At 39.2% G+C, this 19,274-nt stretch overlaps 1 protein-coding gene and 1 long non-coding RNA gene across 4 annotated transcripts in view; one reads left to right on the top strand and one right to left on the bottom strand.

The window, feature by feature from the left end:
* ANK2 (ankyrin 2) overlaps positions 1–19,274 on the bottom strand; it is a 266,916-nt gene that overhangs the window by 30,239 nt on the left and 217,403 nt on the right. For 2 of the 3 annotated variants that reach the window (XM_081484755.1, XM_081484766.1), the window contains 6 exons: positions 18,043–18,271; positions 16,769–16,894; positions 14,250–14,372; positions 11,629–11,661; positions 9,704–9,725; positions 526–6,780 (listed from right to left, as the gene is read on the bottom strand). In XM_081484755.1, coding sequence (XP_081340881.1) covers positions 526–6,780; positions 9,704–9,725; positions 11,629–11,661; positions 14,250–14,372; positions 16,769–16,894; positions 18,043–18,271 — 6,788 coding nt within the window. The remainder of the gene's footprint in view (positions 1–525; positions 6,781–9,703; positions 9,726–11,628; positions 11,662–14,249; positions 14,373–16,768; positions 16,895–18,042; positions 18,272–19,274) is intronic. The other variant, XM_081484775.1, reaches the window with a different exon arrangement.
* LOC145504242 (uncharacterized) lies at positions 5,571–13,131 on the top strand. Its single transcript, XR_014052148.1, has 5 exons — positions 5,571–5,604; positions 6,586–6,736; positions 10,286–10,528; positions 11,676–11,767; positions 11,952–13,131. It is a non-coding gene; the product is annotated as an uncharacterized LOC145504242 (long non-coding RNA).

Below are 19,274 nucleotides of genomic sequence, written 5' to 3'. Positions count from 1 at the left end.
TCCAACCTTTCTAAATCAAAAACAAATCCACAACAATTAGAATTTCATGATATGTGAAATCTTCTTGTGCAAACGGCTTTCTAATGATCATAAAATTGCTAATTACTAATTATTTCAAAGTACACAAAGGTAAGAAGAGAAAGCAATGAATCCTCATAATACAAAACCAAACCAAATAAATCCATGTGCTTAATTTGAGGTTAAGCCTGGAAAGTCAGAACAACAAAACTCAAAGCTTGCATGGCCTCACGTGCAGCAGCTAGAGAAAAGGCAAGATCCTGGTTGCCTGTCGATCATGTTTATGTTTTCCATAAGCATTCTCATTACTCAATCTTGAGATTGTTTCCACGGACAAGAGTATACAGAGAAAGCACAAAACACAAAGGGCTTACACAAACATAGTAACCACTACAGAAAGCTTAAAGGAAATGAGACACAAATCACCAAATAAAACAGACACACAAAAAAAACTATATCAAATTTATGACATGCGTAGCACAGGGAATCCCAGTGGCTGGCAAATACCTTCAGCATGGTCATGGCCATTTTCATCAGGGATGCGTTCAATCAGAGTCTCAATGGACTCATCCCAAATGGGCCTTGTGTCAAAGATGTCCTCAGGAATTGAGTTCTCGGTCTCAACAGGTGGCAGATTTTCAATTACTGAAACTTCCAGGGCACTACTACTTTCATCATCTGAAACTAAGTCTTGCTCCCTTTCTGACTGTGTAAGTCTATCCACTAACTTGGAAGCTTCATCACTAATCTCCTCAAAGAATTCTATAGAGTTCCTGTAAAGATCAAAGAAATGCTCTTTATTGTCTTTTGTGGGGCTTGTGGGCCCCCTGCCAGAAGATGTGGTGCTTTTGCTCTTTACTGGCAATCGGGATGCAAATATCTTTGGTCTCGTGGCCCCTTCCTCTGATTCTAACTCAAGATCCTCTTCCTCACCTGTGCTTTCTGTTTCTATCTCAATGTAACTTCTAGTTTTTACTGAACATTTGGTCTTCATGTCCAAACTGGTATCAGATTCAGATTTGCTTCTATCATCTGGTGCGCTGCTTGTCAAGTCCTGTCCCTGAGGACCATCTGTCTCCTTTAGAGGCGAGTCTAGATGTGAAGGTTGCTGCTCCACTCTTTGGGCAGGCGCTTTCACGGGGATTTTAGACTTTGGTTTTGCTTCATCTTCTTTACTTTCCTCATCCAGGCTGGGTAGAAAATCTTCAGAAAAGGAACTCTCATATTCCGCCGATGGAGGTATTGAGGTTGAAGTGGGGATAGTCCTTACAGGGATTTTGGATTTGCTCTCAGTAGAAGGCACATTCTCCATGGGTGCAGTAGGGATTTCAATGACTGATTTCTGTTCCTCTGGGGAGGAATCGGGAGAATCATCACCCTGATCTGAATATACAGACCTAGTGACTGTGGAAAAATCTAACTGAACTTGTACGACTTGTTCAGGGAAGTCAGGGCAAGTTGTCTGCTTCATACTGGACAGAGGAAGGGAATCACCCATTTGCCTGGTGGGTAGGTCCTCAAGTCCTGTAGAAGTAGCCTCTTTCATGGATGTTTCTATGGAGGCTGAAATGTCTATTTGGGAGCTAAGTGGGGTATCTGAAGTGTGTATTTCTTCTACCTCCTCACTCAGGTCATCTGGGAGTAACTCTGCTTCATCATTCACTGTTTCTTTTGATTCTGAGAGTGTTAATGACTCAGCTGATGTCTCCACCTGTGGGGGCTCAGCACCTGTACCCCCTTCTTTCATGTCTTGTGAGAGAGTCTCTTCCCTGGATTCTTGCCCAATTTGGAAAAAGTGAAAGCTTTCATCAGCATAGGACCTTCTGGTCATATCAATGGCACCACTTCGGGTCATCTCAAACAATTTTCCTTCCTGAAAGAGAAATGGATTTTGCTCACTGGTTGGGGTCCCCTCTTCAGTTGGGGTCCTAGCAGGAGTGGTGTCAGGGGTGGTACCCTGCGATTGTCTGTCTACCATCAAACCAAATATCTTCTGTTCTTCCTCTTTCACTCGAGCCTCAAAGGCTTCATCATCCTCACGGATTTCACTCCAGGAATCAGAATCTACATCAGTTTTTGTGATGATGACTTTGCTTATTTGTTCACCAACAACTGTTGATGTTTTTGGTACAGTTGGCTCCAAAGATGAGGAGGCTCCATCTGACTGTATTTCCTGCAAGGTATTCTCTTGTTTGGATTCTACTTCCAAGACCTGGTCCTCAAAATTAGATTCTTTACTTGAAACACTTTTATCAGAGGAGCTTGTCTCTACTACGTCTTCAACAGAGGATGTGATGGTAACAGAATACTCCTCAGAAGAATGAAAACTTGTGTGTCTTGTATCTGTTTGGGTTTTGCTTTCTTCACCAGAGAAAAAAGATTGAGAAGGAACATTTTCATAAGGGCTTATGATTTGAGAATCATAGATTTCATCAGTCTCTGTCGGGTCTGACACTGGAACATCCAAGGATGATCTATCAGTTTGAATAGTAATGAGTGAATCTTGAATGGAACAGTCTTCTGGTAAGCTCTCAAAAGCTTGGTCAGTTTTTGTGACCTCCATTTCTGTAGCAGAAGCTGTAGAGACCATGTTTTCATCTAATAATTTTGCTTCAGATGCTGGACAAAGAGGTAAAGAGGAGAAAGATGAAGAGCTTTCACTGGGGAGATCTGCTTGTGGAGATTCGACTCCAGGAACATCAAGCTCTTCTTCTATGTCTTTCTCACCCACGTCTTGGAGAGCTAGTGATTCCTTATGGATAACTAGCTGCTCACTGACATCGTCACCAGGGGAACTGCGGAGACCTGAAGAGACAGGGGTGGCTGAGTTGCTAGGACTCCCAATCTCACACCCAAGGCCATCACCAAGTTTTGGTTGATAAGTATCTCCATTCAGATCATCATAAGATATCTCTGGTCCATCAGTGGAAAGAGCATGACTGTCGCCAGGTAAGCGAGATTTATAATCTTTTTCTTCTTCTGATTTATGTGAATCTTCCTGAGTGTCTTCATTCATCTTAAAAGTGTACTGTTTGGAAACAATAGGCTGGAATTGTACTTCTTCAGGACTGGAATTTGAGTCTATGCTGGATGGAAGTGGGGAAGGAGGTTGCACTCGAATAACTGGCTCTGCTAAGAGGCCTGAGTCAGCACCTTTCTTCAGCTGTGTCAACTCAGGTTCACTTTCTGAGGAGGAAGAAGCCTTCCTGCCCTCTGTTGTTACTACCACAGGAACATCACTTTCATCCTCGACACTCTCTGTGTGTTTTGGTTCATCCGTGTATGCTGAACAGTCAACATCTGCATCAGAGGATGAAGAAGATTCTTCCTGCTTGGGTTCTCTTTTGTAGTCCCTTTTCTGCTTTGCTTCTTGCTCAAGTTCATCAAACGTTTTGACTTTGGTTACCATTTTAAACATTTCCTCTTCAGGTGTAAACCTCTTTTTCTCCCCATTTTCTGAGTCATCCTCCTCGGCACATTCAGGAATCACAGCTGGTTTTGGTGTGCCTGTGTCCGTGGTTTTGGGCGTGACCTCGTAGCTAACTTCTTCAGAGCTGGGGGTGTCTGGGGAAAGGGGGCTCTTCCCTGAGCTCTCCATGAGTGACGTCTGCTCGAGGCTGTCATCCTCGGCACTGCCGTCGGGGTCTCGGAGCAGCCGGGACCGCACAGAGGCCACTTCTGTGAAGAGCTCGGTTTTGGCAACAGCTGAGGGAAGAGGAAAGTGACTTGGGAGAATTCCAGCCTTCATCTTTGGTTCAACGGGGCTGCTTTCAAGAGAGTCACGGCAAGGGGATTCTTTCAGAGGACTCGGTTCCAGAGAATCGGGAGTTTTGTGTGAGGAGTTATCTTCCAGCACAGGGCTGGCCTCCAGGGAGTCTTTGTGGCTCACAGCGAAGGATTCATCAGCCCCGGGGCTGAAAACCTCACTCTCGCGGCTAGGGAGTGCAAGTTCTAACCCTTGGGGACTTCTAATGGCTACCTGGGGCTTTGATTCAGTCCCTGAGCCGGCCTTTATAGCAGCCTCGGACAACAGCGAGGCCTCTGTCTCCTCTGAGGGCTTAGTGGCTGTGGATTCCTGAGCTTCAGTATCAGTTTGCGTCTCGTGGGCTGGACTAATGTGTGCAAGTGGACCTTCATCACAGGTCACTTCCTCAGTCAGTCCTTCGGGTGCTTCTTTTGCTAATGATACACTCTGACCACCAAGGCTATCACCTTCTTGTGGGGGGCATGTGTCTTTGGAAGGGTCTGGGGTGGCCTCTGTCAGCTGACACTCAGCAGAGGACTCTGCTGCCTCGGTGACTGCAGCGCCTTGCCCTTCAGAACCATCAGCAACATCTTTGGTTGAGGGATGTCCTTTTTCGGAATGACTTTCTGGTGGTGTTTCTAACTTGGTAGTTTCATGTGTTTCCCCAGTCTGCTCCTCACCTTTCTTTGGTGAGAAGGAAAGGCTTTCTGGGCTTGTCTCGGGGGTCTCAGCTAGGCCCTCATGCTTATAACTTTCCTCTGAACTAATCTGAGGGGTCCCTTCCATGAGGCTGCCACACGGAGAATCTGCCACCCCTTCGGGCTTCAGGCTCTCAGAACTGCCATGTAAAGCACCACTCTGCAAAGACAGGGCTGGGAGAAACTCATCTTTCATGTAATCTAGTGGAAATGTTGTGTTGAAAGGACTAGTGAGCACTTGGTCTAAGTGAAGCTGTGCCTTCTCAGGCTCTTCACTCATACGAAACTGCTGGTATTTGTCATTGTCTTCCAGTTCTTGCTTAATGACGTCAGAAAAGTCAGTGGAGGTTTTCCGGTCTGGGCTGATCTGGAGATCCATGTCTCCCTGGTCGTCAGCCAGCTTTTCTTTGGGGACTTCGCTATCTTTATGGCTTTCTTCTTCAGGCACTGGCTGAACAGGTTCGGGTGTTTTGTGGTTGAGAGACTTCTCCTTTTCTCCAGCCCCATCTTCTCTCTTAAACCCTGTGGAGGAAGCACGGACTGCTCTTCTGGGTTCTGAGAGTCCCGTGACCAGGGACCTCTGGCCTCGTTTGATTGTCTGACTCTCCATTTTCTGCGTTTCTCTTGGGGTTACTATCGGCCCTTTTTCTTTTTCTAGCCGAACTCTGCCTTTTTCTTGCGGCTGTTTTTGTTTTGCAGATTTGTGCTCAAAGAGTCCGGTCTTATGTTTCGATGGGTCCTGACCTGACTGGAAAGCTTTCATCAGCTCCCGAACAGACATGGTCTCCTCGATTCTTTCTGTTTTTGAGGTGGGGGAGACAGGTGGTTGTTTGTCTGTTTTCCCAGAAGGTGACACTGGCAGGTGCTTCTCAGTTTTCCCGGAGCTTGAGACAGGAGAATGCTTTTCCATCCTTCCAGCGGGTGATACCGGCAAGCGTTTCTCTGTTCTGCCAGGAGATACTGGTGGATGTTTCTCGGTTCTTCCAGAGGGAGATCCAGGGGGGCGTTTGTCTGTTTTACCTGACGGTGAAACAGGTGGGTGTCTTTCTGTTTTTGCAGAAGAGGACACAGGGGAGTGTCTTTCAGTTTTGGTCGAGGGTGACACGGGTGAGTGTTTCTCAGCTTTACTTGAGGATGACACAGGTGAGTGCCTTTCCGTTTTTGCAGAGGGTGACACGGGTGAATGTTTCTCGTTCTTACTTGATGGTGATACCAGAGGGTGCCTTTCTGTTTTGGCAGAGGAGGAAAGAGAAGAGTGTCTTTCTGTTCTAGAGGAGGTGGATGCTGGCGCATGCCTCTCTGACTTCAGAGAGGGGGGTGCAGCCAAATGTGTCCTTTGTGTTATCTTTTTTGGCACATCCTCTTTGCCTTTGACTCTGACAGGCAACTTGCTTCGACCTTTCTGTTCATCTTCCACTCGTTTCTGAAGGGCCTTCACCTTGTCCTTTATGGAACCAATGGGCGTTTCCTCTATCAAAGGTGACGTAGCTTTTACAGCAGGAAGAGGCTCGGGGGCTGAACCTGTGTCTTCATCTAATGACTCTTCTGAACTACCTTTTTTAAGTTCTGTTTTTTCTGCACTAGCTTGTGAACTATCCTCTTTCTGCTTTTGTTTCTCCTTTAATTTCCTTCTCACTGGCTTCTTTATCCCCAGGCTTGGTTTGGGCTGTTTCTGTGTACTCTGTGTCTCCTCTGAGGGTGCATCTGTGCCCTCGCTTTCTGAGCGCCTGCTGGGACCCTGAGCCTCAGGCTTCTCCCCTACCGTATCTCGCTCCTTCTGGGGCTGCTCTTCGTGAGTAGGCACATAGGACTTCAGATCCTCAGTAAGGTAGTTCACTAGCCCTGCTGAGTCTTTCTCTACTTCTACTTTGGTCTCTTTATCTAGTCTAACTTCTACACATGGGTATTCGGTGATTTCTGAAGATGCTTTTTGCTTAGCCTCCTCTATTTCCTCCTCACTGACAATGACCCACTCCTCTTCCACTAACTCTTTCTCTGGCTGAGACCTCGGCACACTGCCTTCATCTCCCGTGCAGGTTCCACTTCTCAGGATTTCGTTCACCTTCTCTAAATCCTCTTTAACTCTTTCAACAATTTCAAAAGGCTCCCCTGGCTCTTCCTCAGCAGCCTTCACCAGCTCCTTCACTTTGATGGAACCTGCCCTATCAGATCCATCTGTGGTCAAGATGGCGGTCATTTTGATCAAATCTTGTTTCATCTCAGAAACTTCAGAGAGCAAGTCCGGACTTGCCAGGACAGGAACTTCATTAACCAGGTGACTTTTCAGGACAGATGTTTCTGTAGATTCTGTCTCATCATCTTTGATGTGAATGGAAAAACATCGAAAGTAAAATGGAAATCAAAAAAGATATTGGCAAATGTAATCAGGACTGAAACGACACAGTGTCTTTTCCTGTCGTGGCGGGAGGGACAACAAAATGGGCTGGGAATGGTGGATCCACAAGGTCTCAGGATACAAAAGCAAAGCAAGGCTAACGGAAAAAAAACTGAAAAGGAAAAATGAGCAGGAAATAACTTGCTTAATTTTCTCACTTGTAGCACATCCACACATATAACAAAGCTTTAACAAATAATCAAGACACACACACACAATCACAAAACAAAGAACAAACGCAGTGAAATTACACAGAGATATCTCAAGATTGTTCAGATGTTACAGATCAATGTTGAAAAAAAAATGAATATGGGAAAAAAAGGAAAAAAGCATTAGAAATCGCAGATAGTTGATTTCCTCTAGAAGAAAGCCAGTAGTAGCAAACTCAGAATACTTCCTAATGATGTATATACATTATTTAATCATAGAAAAATCTGGAACGCAGCATGTGTAGTTCTGCCAATATACAATGACTATATAAAATATATCTGAATCAGCTGCAAACCGGCATTTCATCTAAGGGAAATCCACACCTAACAATGAAACAGACAGTCTTGTGCTGAGAGGCATGGTCCTTTCCTTGGAGCAACCTCCTTGCTTAGACACATAATGGACAGACCAAGGAGGGAAAGAAAGGAAAGGAAAGAAAAACAACAAAAACGACTGTGATTAAAATTATATGTGAGTCCAAAGTTAAAATGTGATGCATGGCAACCCAAATCAGAGACAGTCACACGGGACACACGCACAGTTTATGTAAGCCAAGTTATTTCCATGCAAAGCAAAGGTGGACTAAAACTGGTGGGAGAGGCAGCCTTGCTGAAATGCACGGGCAGGAGGATGGTGAGAAATTAGAACAAATGTGGAAAACGTTACTGTGGTGAAGCATATTTATTTCCCTAAAAGTCCATACACAAGATGCTCAATGCAGTATGTCTCAGGCACGGTTAGTGGGTGCCTGCATCCATTAAAGCAAGGAGGAAAACTCAAACTCTTTTAGGATTTACTCATGAAAAGACCTTAGTTCAAAAAGTCCTTTCAACAGAGCTCTTCTTTGGAGATTATTTCATACCTGGATGAAGATTATTTTATGATTGTTTTTACACTAAAAGAAAGCCAAATATGGGACTTCCCTGGCAGTTCAGTGGTTAAGAGCTTCCACTAGAGGGGATAAACATTTGATCCCTGGTCAGGGAACTAAGATCTTACATGCTGCACAGTGTAGCCCCCCACAAAGGGAAGCCAAATGTAAGCCTATATTTGAAATTTTTTAAACAGTCACAATATCTTGATTCATTCAGGAGGATTAATGGCACTATATCAATATAGTAACCTTTTTTTTTTTTTAATGATTGAGCCAGATGGATGAATTTTTAATTCCTATAAGCTTGTATCCAAGGAATAAAGGGTCCTTTAAATAAATGTATTAGTACCAAGGAAAAAAGTGGAATAATAAAATCTCTTTATAAAAAGGAGTTAATGAAAGCAATAATAATGTAAAATTTTTTATAAACATAAGTGCCTTCTCTTGAGAAAATCAATATTTGTTGAGGAGATATACTCTGTGAAATACATATATAAAGATATATTTAACTTATAGTAATACAAATTTGTTCAGATATAAAACAATGAAAACATCTAGAATTTTAAATATGCTAGTCCTAAACAATGATTTATAGTGGTTAGTAATAGTGGTTAATAATGGCAACTAGCTTTATCTTACATCATGATCTTAACCCTCCTATTTAAGAGGGTAAGGAGACTCTTAATTAAAAGTATTTCAAAAACTTAGCAGTAAATTACATTGTGCTAGGACTTTAAGAAAGGCGGAAAAAGTTCAAAGATTACTGCATTGGGCCTAAAGACCATATTAAACATACTTCTAAGTTTTCTCCTTTCGGGAATAGCACTCTGAAATAGAGTGAATCAAAATAAATCTTAAGATGAATAAACATTAAAAATCAGATTTTTTCTAAAGCATTTGGGGCATAAAAGTAAGAAAGAATCCTGAAAAACTCAACTTCTTCCACAGAAGAACCTAGTCATCAGAAACAAGCCAACAAACTGAAAATTTAACTGAATGTTACAAACCTAAAATGAGCTCTAAGACAGCTCTCTCAATGTCTATAAAAACTAGTTCTTTCTGTACTATACTATGTTTAGGCTTTGCATCATTATTTAAAATTAGCCCTATTATGACATTATGACATACTGTTATGATTAGTAATTTCATCCAGGAGGTTTTCCTTTTCGCTTTTCCTGGTTCTTGTTTTTTTTTGAGAACACTTTGACACAAGTCTATTAGACCTCAGCCCTAGAGAAGTCAGTTACCCTTCACCACAGTAAGAGGCGCATGGGGTGGGGGGGTGTGAGGGGAGCGTTAGCTTTAGCTGAGAACTAGTAAGACAGTATCACTTTTGCAGGTGTGGCCTACATAAGTAATGAGCTCTCTAGTGATGTCAGGGTTGCTTGATATAAAAAGTGATACTGTCACATCAGAGCTTAAAAAAATGAGATGACAATGTTATGCTAACAAATGGACAAAAACGGTAGGGTGAGTTTCTAAACAAGCATAACAGCAAAAGCAGGGTTAACAGGGATCCAAAAGAAAGTGAATGCTTAGATGAATAATCATTGGATTTTACTGATAATTTGCTCACAAATTAGATATATTCATAATTTAACTGGCCAAGCTGCTTTTCTAAAAATATATTAATGATTAATAAGGATAATATAAAAATATAATTATTATAGTGGTTAGTAATGGCAACTAGCTTGCATCTTAATTCATGCTTTTCTTTATTGTAGCCAGCTTTCAAACAAACTCAGTTTTATTCGAAATCTTACTTTTTTCTGATGTCATACCGATCTGAAAGAAAAGATACATAAATTGAATGGTTATAAATACTGTTGTGTCCCACATCCCCGATGTACACAATAAACTCTATCATAATTATAAACATGGAAGACACCATAAGTTATAGGAAGGTCAGAGTAATTTGCTATAGTTCTTCCCAAGAGTGTCTTTGATTCTTATCCTAACTTTGGAAAGAACAAATCTGCTCTCTAGACACTATGGGTAGGAAGTCCTTTCCAACATATTTCTTTGGGGAGATATGACCTAGAGGTGTTTGATGTTAGAAATACATATTAGGGAAAAGGGCCAGGAATAAAAAAGAGAAGTAGGTATAAAACAGTAAGAGTCAATTTAGTTGAGAAAAAGCAAAGAACATGCCAGGGTGATATGTTCTACAGAAACAGTTTCATTATTAGTTATAAGACAGAATTTCAAATCCCCAAAATAACACAAACTATTGCACTGAATAGTTCCTGAAAATATTCAATAGAAAAATTGTAAGCCTAATAGAAAAACTCATTTGGATATAATAGCAAAGTTGGTTTCATAACTGTGTTGCTCTTTCAATAAAGTATGTAGGTATCATTTTGACCAGCCTGGGGATCGAGTCATCAACTACTAAGGGAAATTGAATATGTGAGACAAAGAGTGACTGTACATTTGAGGGTAAGAATGGCTTCAGTCTTGTAAGTTTATTGTGCATCTGGTCATACACGGTAGGACAATGAGTCTATAATCACCCCTCTTATCCTGCTCCACGGCTGGTATGAATAAAGAACGGAATTGAACTGATAAAGGCCTTAAATTTTAAGCTGGTGAGTATAAGGGTATTTATTATGTTTTTCTTCATGGTTTTGTATTTCAAATCCATCAGAATAACATTAAAAAATAAAACTGGTATATTTGAAAACATTTATGTGAAGCAGTATGTGAAACAAATGACAATTCCATTTGTCTGTCTTAGGGATATGAAGCAATACGTTAATTAATTAAGTTTAAGAACTTTTTCAACAATTTCTTTCATTTCTATAATGCTTAGGCATTTTCAGGTCTTTATTAGGAAACACATACTTTCTTTGACTATCAAAGCAGGTATAATTCAAATGGCTATTTATTCAAGGTAATCTCTCTAAGACTCATTTTCTTCATCTGTCATATAGCACCTATGGTATGACAACATATACCTCTTAGCATGACTGTGAGATCACTGTTGCTGGGGTATGTGGAATACTTAATAAAGTGTCTACCTTATAAGAAGTGCTCATTATTAGTAGAGTTCTGCATTATAATATTAGTATAGTAAAATGGATGAACTATATGCTCCTTTTGATTTCAGTGGTTCTCAAACTTTTTATTCTTAAGACTTCCTTTACACTCCTAAAAAAATACTGGGGAGTCTGAAGAACTTTTGCTTATGTTTAACATATATAAATAAGTATCTGTATTACAAATGAAAGCTGAGAAAATACAAGAACCCAAGTGTATACAAGCACACATTCCATAGTGTCAGGGTGATAATGTCATCAAATGCAATGCAGCCTCTGGAATACTTCTGTGTAGCTTGTGAGGATATGGGGGCTAAAAGGCAAATGATGACTCAGTACTAAGGAAACAGTTTTATCCTCCCGGCATCTCCTGACCAACCTTTGAGAACCACTGAGATTGTGGTTTGGTTTTCAGTAGTTGGTAGAGAAATCTGTATTATTGCACAGACAGGTAACAATTTATAGAGAAGTTTTACTGTCCTATGAAATCAGTCCATAACATGAGAAAACAGGCTCAAGGAGGTTAAGTAATACTGTGACCCTTCAATTATTAAAAACAACTGTATAACCCTTCTCTGTTAATCATGTGCTCTTATCAGTGGTTATAGCAATGACAGAGTCATTAACAAGCAACAATGCCATATAATTACCTCTTCCTCCTGTTCTTGATCTGACTCTGATTCCTGGCCACCCCAAGATGCCATGCAAGATGGAGAAAGAGAGCAGGAAGAGTAGAGAGTATTTAGAAGAAAAGACAAGACTAAATACCCTGACAACAAACATCAACAGGCAAGCATACAGTTAGCATTCACCTATTTTTTCTTACTAACAGTTTACAGAAGACAAGCACAAAAATTAAAGAAGATCGATTTAAACGCAAACATCTGTAGATTCAAGAGACAAAAGAACCAAAATTATAAATATACTAATCTATTAGACAAAAGAACTAATATTATAAATGTACTAATTTCAGATATAGGTTACCAGCAGCCACAAAGTGTGACATTTCATGGATTTGATGGCATATGTCTACAGAAATGGTGATGATAATATCTCAGCATAATATCTTGATGCTTTTGAACTGTGGTATTGAAGAAGACTCTTGAGAGTCCCTTGGACAGTAAGGAGATCCAACCAGTCCATCCTAAAGGAAATCAGTCCTGAATATTCATTGGAAGGACTGATGCTGAAGCTGAAACTCCAATACTTTGGCCACCTGATGTGAAGCACTGACTCATTGGAAAAGACCTTGACTCTGGGAAAGATTGAAGGCGGGAGGAGAAGGGGACGACAGAGGATGAGATGGCTGGGTGGCATCACCGACTCAATGGACATAAGTTTGAGTAAGCTCCGGGAGCTGGTGAAGGACAGGGAAGCCTGGCGTGCTGCAGTCCATGGGGTCTCAAAGAGTCAGACACAACTAAGCAACTGAACTGACTGAACTGAATATCTCAGCCATTACAGGTATTGGTTAAACATGTTAAAAGCCACAAAAGAACATGCAGTGAAGATATTTTCAATACACAGGCGATACTTAGGAGTTCTCTTGTAATAAAGAGCTACTCTGTTCTAAAATATATCTAAACTCTACCATGTTTGTCAATTTTTGCTTTTGTTTTAGTTACTAAATGGAGAGCTGTCCTGGACCATCACAGAATTAATTAACTGTGCCTGATATATCTTGACTTAGATACAAAAAGGAATAATGAACTAAATGCTTTCTTTTATAGCATACTGAAAGCTCATTTGAATCAGAGACAAAGCTCATTCATCTTTACACATTACTCAGATGGATTGCTCCAGCATTTACATATTTCTCTGTGGTTCTTATTTGGCATTATGCTTCAGTGATTCAAAAGTGATCAGCACTACAACCCCCAAAGTACATTCTTTACCATTGGAATGCTATTAGATAACAGTTATTTGGATGCATATGCCTACTGCTGTATTCTAATTCTTGTAATAACATGTAAATTTCCATATGCAGGTTCTGGTATTTCATTTCATTTTTATCATTAAATAAGAATTTAGTGTTAAATATGATGCTACATGGTTTTCTCTATGTGACCGATTTCTAATTTGTAAGAATAATTAATCATGAAAAATGGTGAATGAAAATAAACATAGAAAATGTTCTGTTTCGTGGAGTTAAAGATTTAGGATTGTAAATGTTTCTATCTCTCCTCCTGGGCTTCCCTGTGGCTCAGCAGATAAAGAATCCGCCTGCAATGAGGGAGACCTGGGTTCGATCCCTGGGTTGGAAAGATCCCCTGGAGAAGGGAAAGGTTACCCACTCCAGTATTCTGGCCTGGAGAATTCCATGGACTGTACAGTCCATGGGGTCGCAAAGAGTCAGACACGACTGAGTGACTTTCACTTTCACTTTTCACCTCTCCTCCAAGTCTCACCTGCCAGTATCCCGTGTCCCAACCTCTAAAATACACTCTGACAACTGGCTATAACCTTCTATAAATTGCCACATGGGAACTTTCCATTAAAAAGGAATACTGGTCAAAATTTTTCAAAAAATATAAAAAGCTTTTCCCAACATTTAATCCACTCTTTTGTCTTCTTTGATTCGATCAGAGTAATCAAGGAATTCTGTAAAGAGGAGAGGTTTGAATAGAAAGAAAAACTTCTAGTAGATTTGGGTCAAGTATTAATTTTCCTTTCAACAATGTTTCAAATTTATTCCTATAACATGTGAGTATTTTGTATACTAATCATGTTAAAATAGTTGAAAAATGAATTTGATGCTCCCCAAATAGTATAGGTTACAAAATGAACACATAACTATTTTAGCAACAAGGTAAAATATCCTGAAGTTGTTCTGAATTTCATAATACATAATCCACCTGTGAACTGGTAGTAAACAGAAGCTAATAGACTCATAATGTTTTGGCAGGGCCGAAACCTCTACTAGCATGGTGCCAGGAGGGCACATAAAAACAATAAGGAAGGCAAAGTGAATTATTTTATGTTCAAAATCAGTCCAAAAGGTTACATCTTAAATTGAAGTTTTCTCTCTTCCATATCCAGTACATATTTATAGAAACTTTTCCATCAAAGTGAATTTAATGCAAAATAAGATAGAGCTACTTTTTTTCTCACTTAAATGGAAAATCACAAATTGGAGAGGATATCAAAAATGACTATTATACATGGTTGCATCAAGTGTCTTTGCTTGTATCTATTCTAAAGGATTTGAAAATCCTTTAGAAAGGATTTGAAAATTCTACAGCCTGAATTGCATTAGAGCAGATTATAATACCTTCGTATAAATTGGCAGGGTGATGTTTAAGTTGCAAATAGCTTGGTGCACCAGGCCTCTTGTAGATTTTGGCTCTTTCATAAATGATAGTCGTCCGCAAGGTTCCTGAGTCGTATCACGTACCTTAAACAAGAAAGGCATACATACTTCACTCACGTGTGGCACACGCTGTTGACTTTAGTGAGGTGACACTCAAAAGAACCAGAGAAAAGTAAAATTCACTTGCTGATGCTAAGTGTTCCTTTTCCCCTTTCCTATTATTACTTAGAATGATTAAAAAAATCATTCAGTGTTTTAAAAATTGTGGTAAAGTATACATAACATAAAACTGACCGTTTCCACTTTTATTCTTACCATTGTTACACATACAACTCAGTGGCATGAAGCTCATTTGCAAATTTATGTGATTATCACTACTCTGCAAAATTTCCCATCCTCCCAAACAGCAACGTTACACCATTAAACAATAACTCCCCATTCTCCTCTCCCTCCAGCACCTAGTAGCCTCTACTTAACTTTCTGTCCCTATAAATTTGCTTGTTCTAGGTATCTTGTATAGACAGAGTTATACAATCTTTGTTCATTTGTATCTGTTATTTCAGGTTGCATAATATTATCAAGATTCATTCACATTGCAATATATACTAGAATTTCATTTTTAAAAAATTGTGTTAAATTGTACATAGAACATCATTTCAGCCATTTTTACATGTATAGTTTAGTAGCATTAAGTACATACACATTGTTGTACAATCATTACCACCATTCATCTTCAGAATGTTTTCATCTTCACAGACTAAAACTGTTTTCATAAAACAGTAATTTTCCATTCCTTCCTTCCCCCATATCCTGGTAACCACTATTCTATTTTCTGACTAGTTGATGACTCTAGGTCTCTCATATAAAAGGGAACATACAATATTTGTCTTTTGGTGTCTGGCTAATTTTACGGCTGAATAATATTACATTGTACGCATATATCACATTTTGTATATCCATTCATCTGTCGATGGATGTGTGGAATATTTCCACTTTTTGACTATAATGCTGCTATGAACATTGCAAGTAACTGGTTGAGTCCCTGCTTTCAATTTTTGGGGAACTGCTGGATGATACCCTAACCCTAACTCCAGTACTCTTGCCTGGAAAATCCCATGGATGGAGGAGCCTGATAGGCTGCAGTCCATGGGGTCACTAAGAGTCGGACACGACTGAGCAACTTCACTTTCACTTTCCACTTTCATGCATTGGAGAAGGAAGTGGCAACCCACTCCGGTGTTCTTGCCTGGAGAATCCCAGGGACGGGGGAGCCTGGTGGGCTGCCGTCTATAGGGTTGCACAGAGTCGGACACGACTGAAGTGACTTAGCAGCAGCAGCTGGATGATATGCTAATTTTATGCTTTAACTTTTTGAGGAACTGTCATACTATTTTCCACAGTATGGAATGGTCATACCATTTTACATTCCTTCCAGCAATGCATCAGGGTCCCCATTTCTCCATATTCTCATCAATATTTGCTATTTTTTTTGTTTTGTTTTTGATAATAGCCATCCTAATGAGTATCTCATAGTGGTTTGAATTTGAATTTCTCTGCTGTTAAACATCTTTTCATGTGCTTATTGGCCATTTGTACATCTTCTTTAGAGAAATGTTTAAGTCATCTTCCTATTTTTGTATTTGGTGTCTATAGGATAACTTTTGACCACTAACAATATCAAATATTAGCATAATTATATAGCTGTTTATGGTAAATGGATCCATTACCCTTTAGAAGAACCTATCTTTAATCAGGCAAACCACTGAACCAGAAATGGCACAATGAAGGCCTTCAGTAGAGATCTTGAGAAAACATAATAGACATTAAAACTTAAATAGAATTATTATTTCCTTTTATTTCAAGAATCTCTTCTTCATACTCATTTTTTTCTCTTCAGAACTGGTATCTAAAATGAAACTTGCATATGTTACTGACAAATTCCTAACCTAGATTAACATTCCTAAACAGGAACAACAAATTCATGGTACATTGAAGTGTCTCCACAAATGTTTGTTGAATGAATTCATGAAAGTATATCCAGTCTATTGCTCTATCTGGTATAATCTCTTGATAGATTAACTGGGTCTTTTAAGAGCTTTTACTATAAAAATTTGTCACTAAGAACTCTTTCTGGTCTCCACATTTGTGAAGTTCATATAATAAAAAAATTTAGCACAAATATTTGAAAGAAATAATAGTTAAAAATTAAAGAGAGACTTCTCTTAAAATTTGGAAATGAACGACCAGTTTTCCTAATTAATCAGTTGGTGATTTGTCCCTCATTCTTAGCCTATAACTAAAAATCAAGGTTGAATCTGAAATTTTAAAAAATAGTTTTTAGAAGTTTAAAATTTTATAGAAATACTTTTAAAAAAATCATTAGAAATGATTGAAAAGCAAATATTCTCTTCTATCAAAGGAAGTCAAAGCCTTACTTGATGCTGAATAAAATGCATTACCAAACTCCATGTATATATTACCTTGACAAAGAGAGGAAGTCTGTTTTCTTTGAAGGCAAAAAAACTGAATATATGATGTTGGCCACTCTTGGTTAATGGCACCAGGTTGCCAAAACAATCAACATAGATGGGTTTTCCTTCTAAGACCTGATGAAAATAGAGAAAAACAAAAAGAATACAATAGCTGAGATTATTACATTACTGGAACATCAAAATTCTGAAAATGTGCATACAATAATCTTTAAAATCCTGACTGACATTTTGTCTTATCTGTGACAAGCATGTACCAGCACTCCCTCTTACTAGTAATAGGAATCTTCAAATGCACGGGGGCATTTAATCTTACTTTACTCATTTCTAACACTACCATGTTATTTTCCCAAATCAATATGTCTTTAAATCATAAATTTATATATTTTTTTGACATCACAATGAATTGGGTTACTTGAACTCAATATCAAAGATCCACACTGATGGAAAATTAAGAAATAAGAAAAAGTAGTGTAGCAAAGCCCTGGATATTGTATTTTTACATTTACATAAATGATATACCTCCTGGGCTGTTTTCTTTACTAGTTTTTAAATTTCCTTAAAATTTGCTTATTTTTAATTGGAGAATAATTGCTTTACAATGCTGTATTGGTTTCTGCCATACATCAACATGAATCAGCCACAGGAGTCACATGCCCCTTCCTTCTTGAACCTCCATCCCACCCATCCCACCCCTCTAGGTTGTTTTCTTTATGATTAAAGAAAAATAGGAAAAAAATAAATAGTCACCTCAAAAAAAAAAGAACAAGGAAACATAAAAACATGTAAATTGCTATATCCATTTATATACTTATAATTTATTAATAATGTATAATTTTTCCCTTAATAATCTTTAAAAGATTCCTTTTATCCCTATTGAATGGGTCCAAACTGGCTAAAAATGGCACATTTTAGACACTGGCCTTCTAACTGATCAAGATGTTGACTGGTCTGTTTTTGATGGCATTATTTATTAGATGGGCTTCCCTGGTGGCTCAGCATTAAGAACCCTTCTGCCAATGCAGGAGATGCAGGTTCAGTCCCTGGGTTGGGGAGATCCCTTGGAAGAGGAAATGGCTACCCACTCCAGTATTCTTGCCTGGGAAATCCCCGGGACAGAGGAGCCTGGTGGGCTACAGTTCATGGGATTGCAAAGAGTCAGACGTGACTGAGCGACTGAATAACATTTATTAAATAGTATTTTAAACACATTAAAAGAGGTATAAACAACATACTAACATAAATTGGTTTTTCAAACACAGTACCTCCACATCCCTGCTTCTGGCCACCTCAGCAAAGTTTTCTTGTTGTTCCAGGGTCTTATCCACTTTATCATCAGTCATGCAGAAACACCTCAACCTGGCTTCAATGGGGTCATGTGATTTGGCAAACACTACAAATTTGGCCATATATGGTACACAGATAATTTCTCTATACACTTGTGATGCAAAGGTAACAGATTCCTGAATTTGTCGACAATCGATCAGCCAGAACCTATAAAATAAAATAAAGTCAGTTATCTGAAATTTAATTACAGTCATCCCTCAGTATTCATGGAGGATTGGTTCTTGGAACTCCACAGATATCGAGATCCACAGATGCTCAGGTTCATTTTACAAAAAGGCAGAATATAGCTGGCCCTCTGTATCCATGGACTCCACAACTGTGAAAAAGGATAGTTACATGAAAAACAAATCAGTTCCTTCAATATAATCAGAGTAATCACTACGTGCCTCTTGGAAAAAGTGAGAAGCAAGAGAGGGAGACAATGAGAGAAAGCAAAAACAGAGGGAAATAAAGACAAGGAAGGGAGGAAATGTAGGAGGATCGATGAGAAGGAGGGAGAGACAAGGATGTACCAGGTGTTTCAGGTCAAATATTAAACACTGTGTAACTTTCTTCCTTGGAAAGTCTTCTGAGTATTCAGTCTTCTGAAATACATCTTCAGTGTCTAGAATCCTTTTGTGGTGCACCCTGGTATTATGTCCATATCTTGCTGGATGAGCTTCTATTTTCTTTGATAGGCCCTGATGTTCTTCATTTCATTTCCTAAAACTCTTTTCAACAAAATCTACCTAACGTTTCTTCATCTCATCATTCTTTTCCAAAGGACTCATAGTCATCAAGGTTGGATCAACCAAACTACTTTTAAAAAATCTGCTTTTGCTTCAGAACTCCCAAATATTGCTTAATATAATCCATAGAAGAAATTATTGGCTTTGTCAATAATATGATTTCTAGCCTCAGTCAAATCTGTGACATATTTTGGTAATTTTTTTCCTCAGATATCATTTTATACATTATAGTAATGTTGCTAAACCTTTACGACACCCCTCAGGCCTTCAGAAAGGTAACTTTACAGAAAAAGCAGTAACCATCAGATGCACATTTTCTCAATTTGCTCTTTATACACGTCAAAGATTTATTCCACATGCTCTCACTTTGAAACTTGCCTCCATCACTGATCCCTCCTTCCTGACTCATTGCTCATAATCTT

The sequence above is a fragment of the Giraffa tippelskirchi genome, chromosome 1, assembly GCF_054371585.1.
Source record: "Giraffa tippelskirchi isolate mGirTip1 chromosome 1, T2T-mGirTip1v1.2.pri, whole genome shotgun sequence".
NCBI classification, from domain to species: Eukaryota; Metazoa; Chordata; class Mammalia; order Artiodactyla; family Giraffidae; genus Giraffa; species Giraffa tippelskirchi.
Note: the sequence above shows the minus strand (reverse complement) of the source record. Positions and strands in the feature narration are given on the sequence as shown.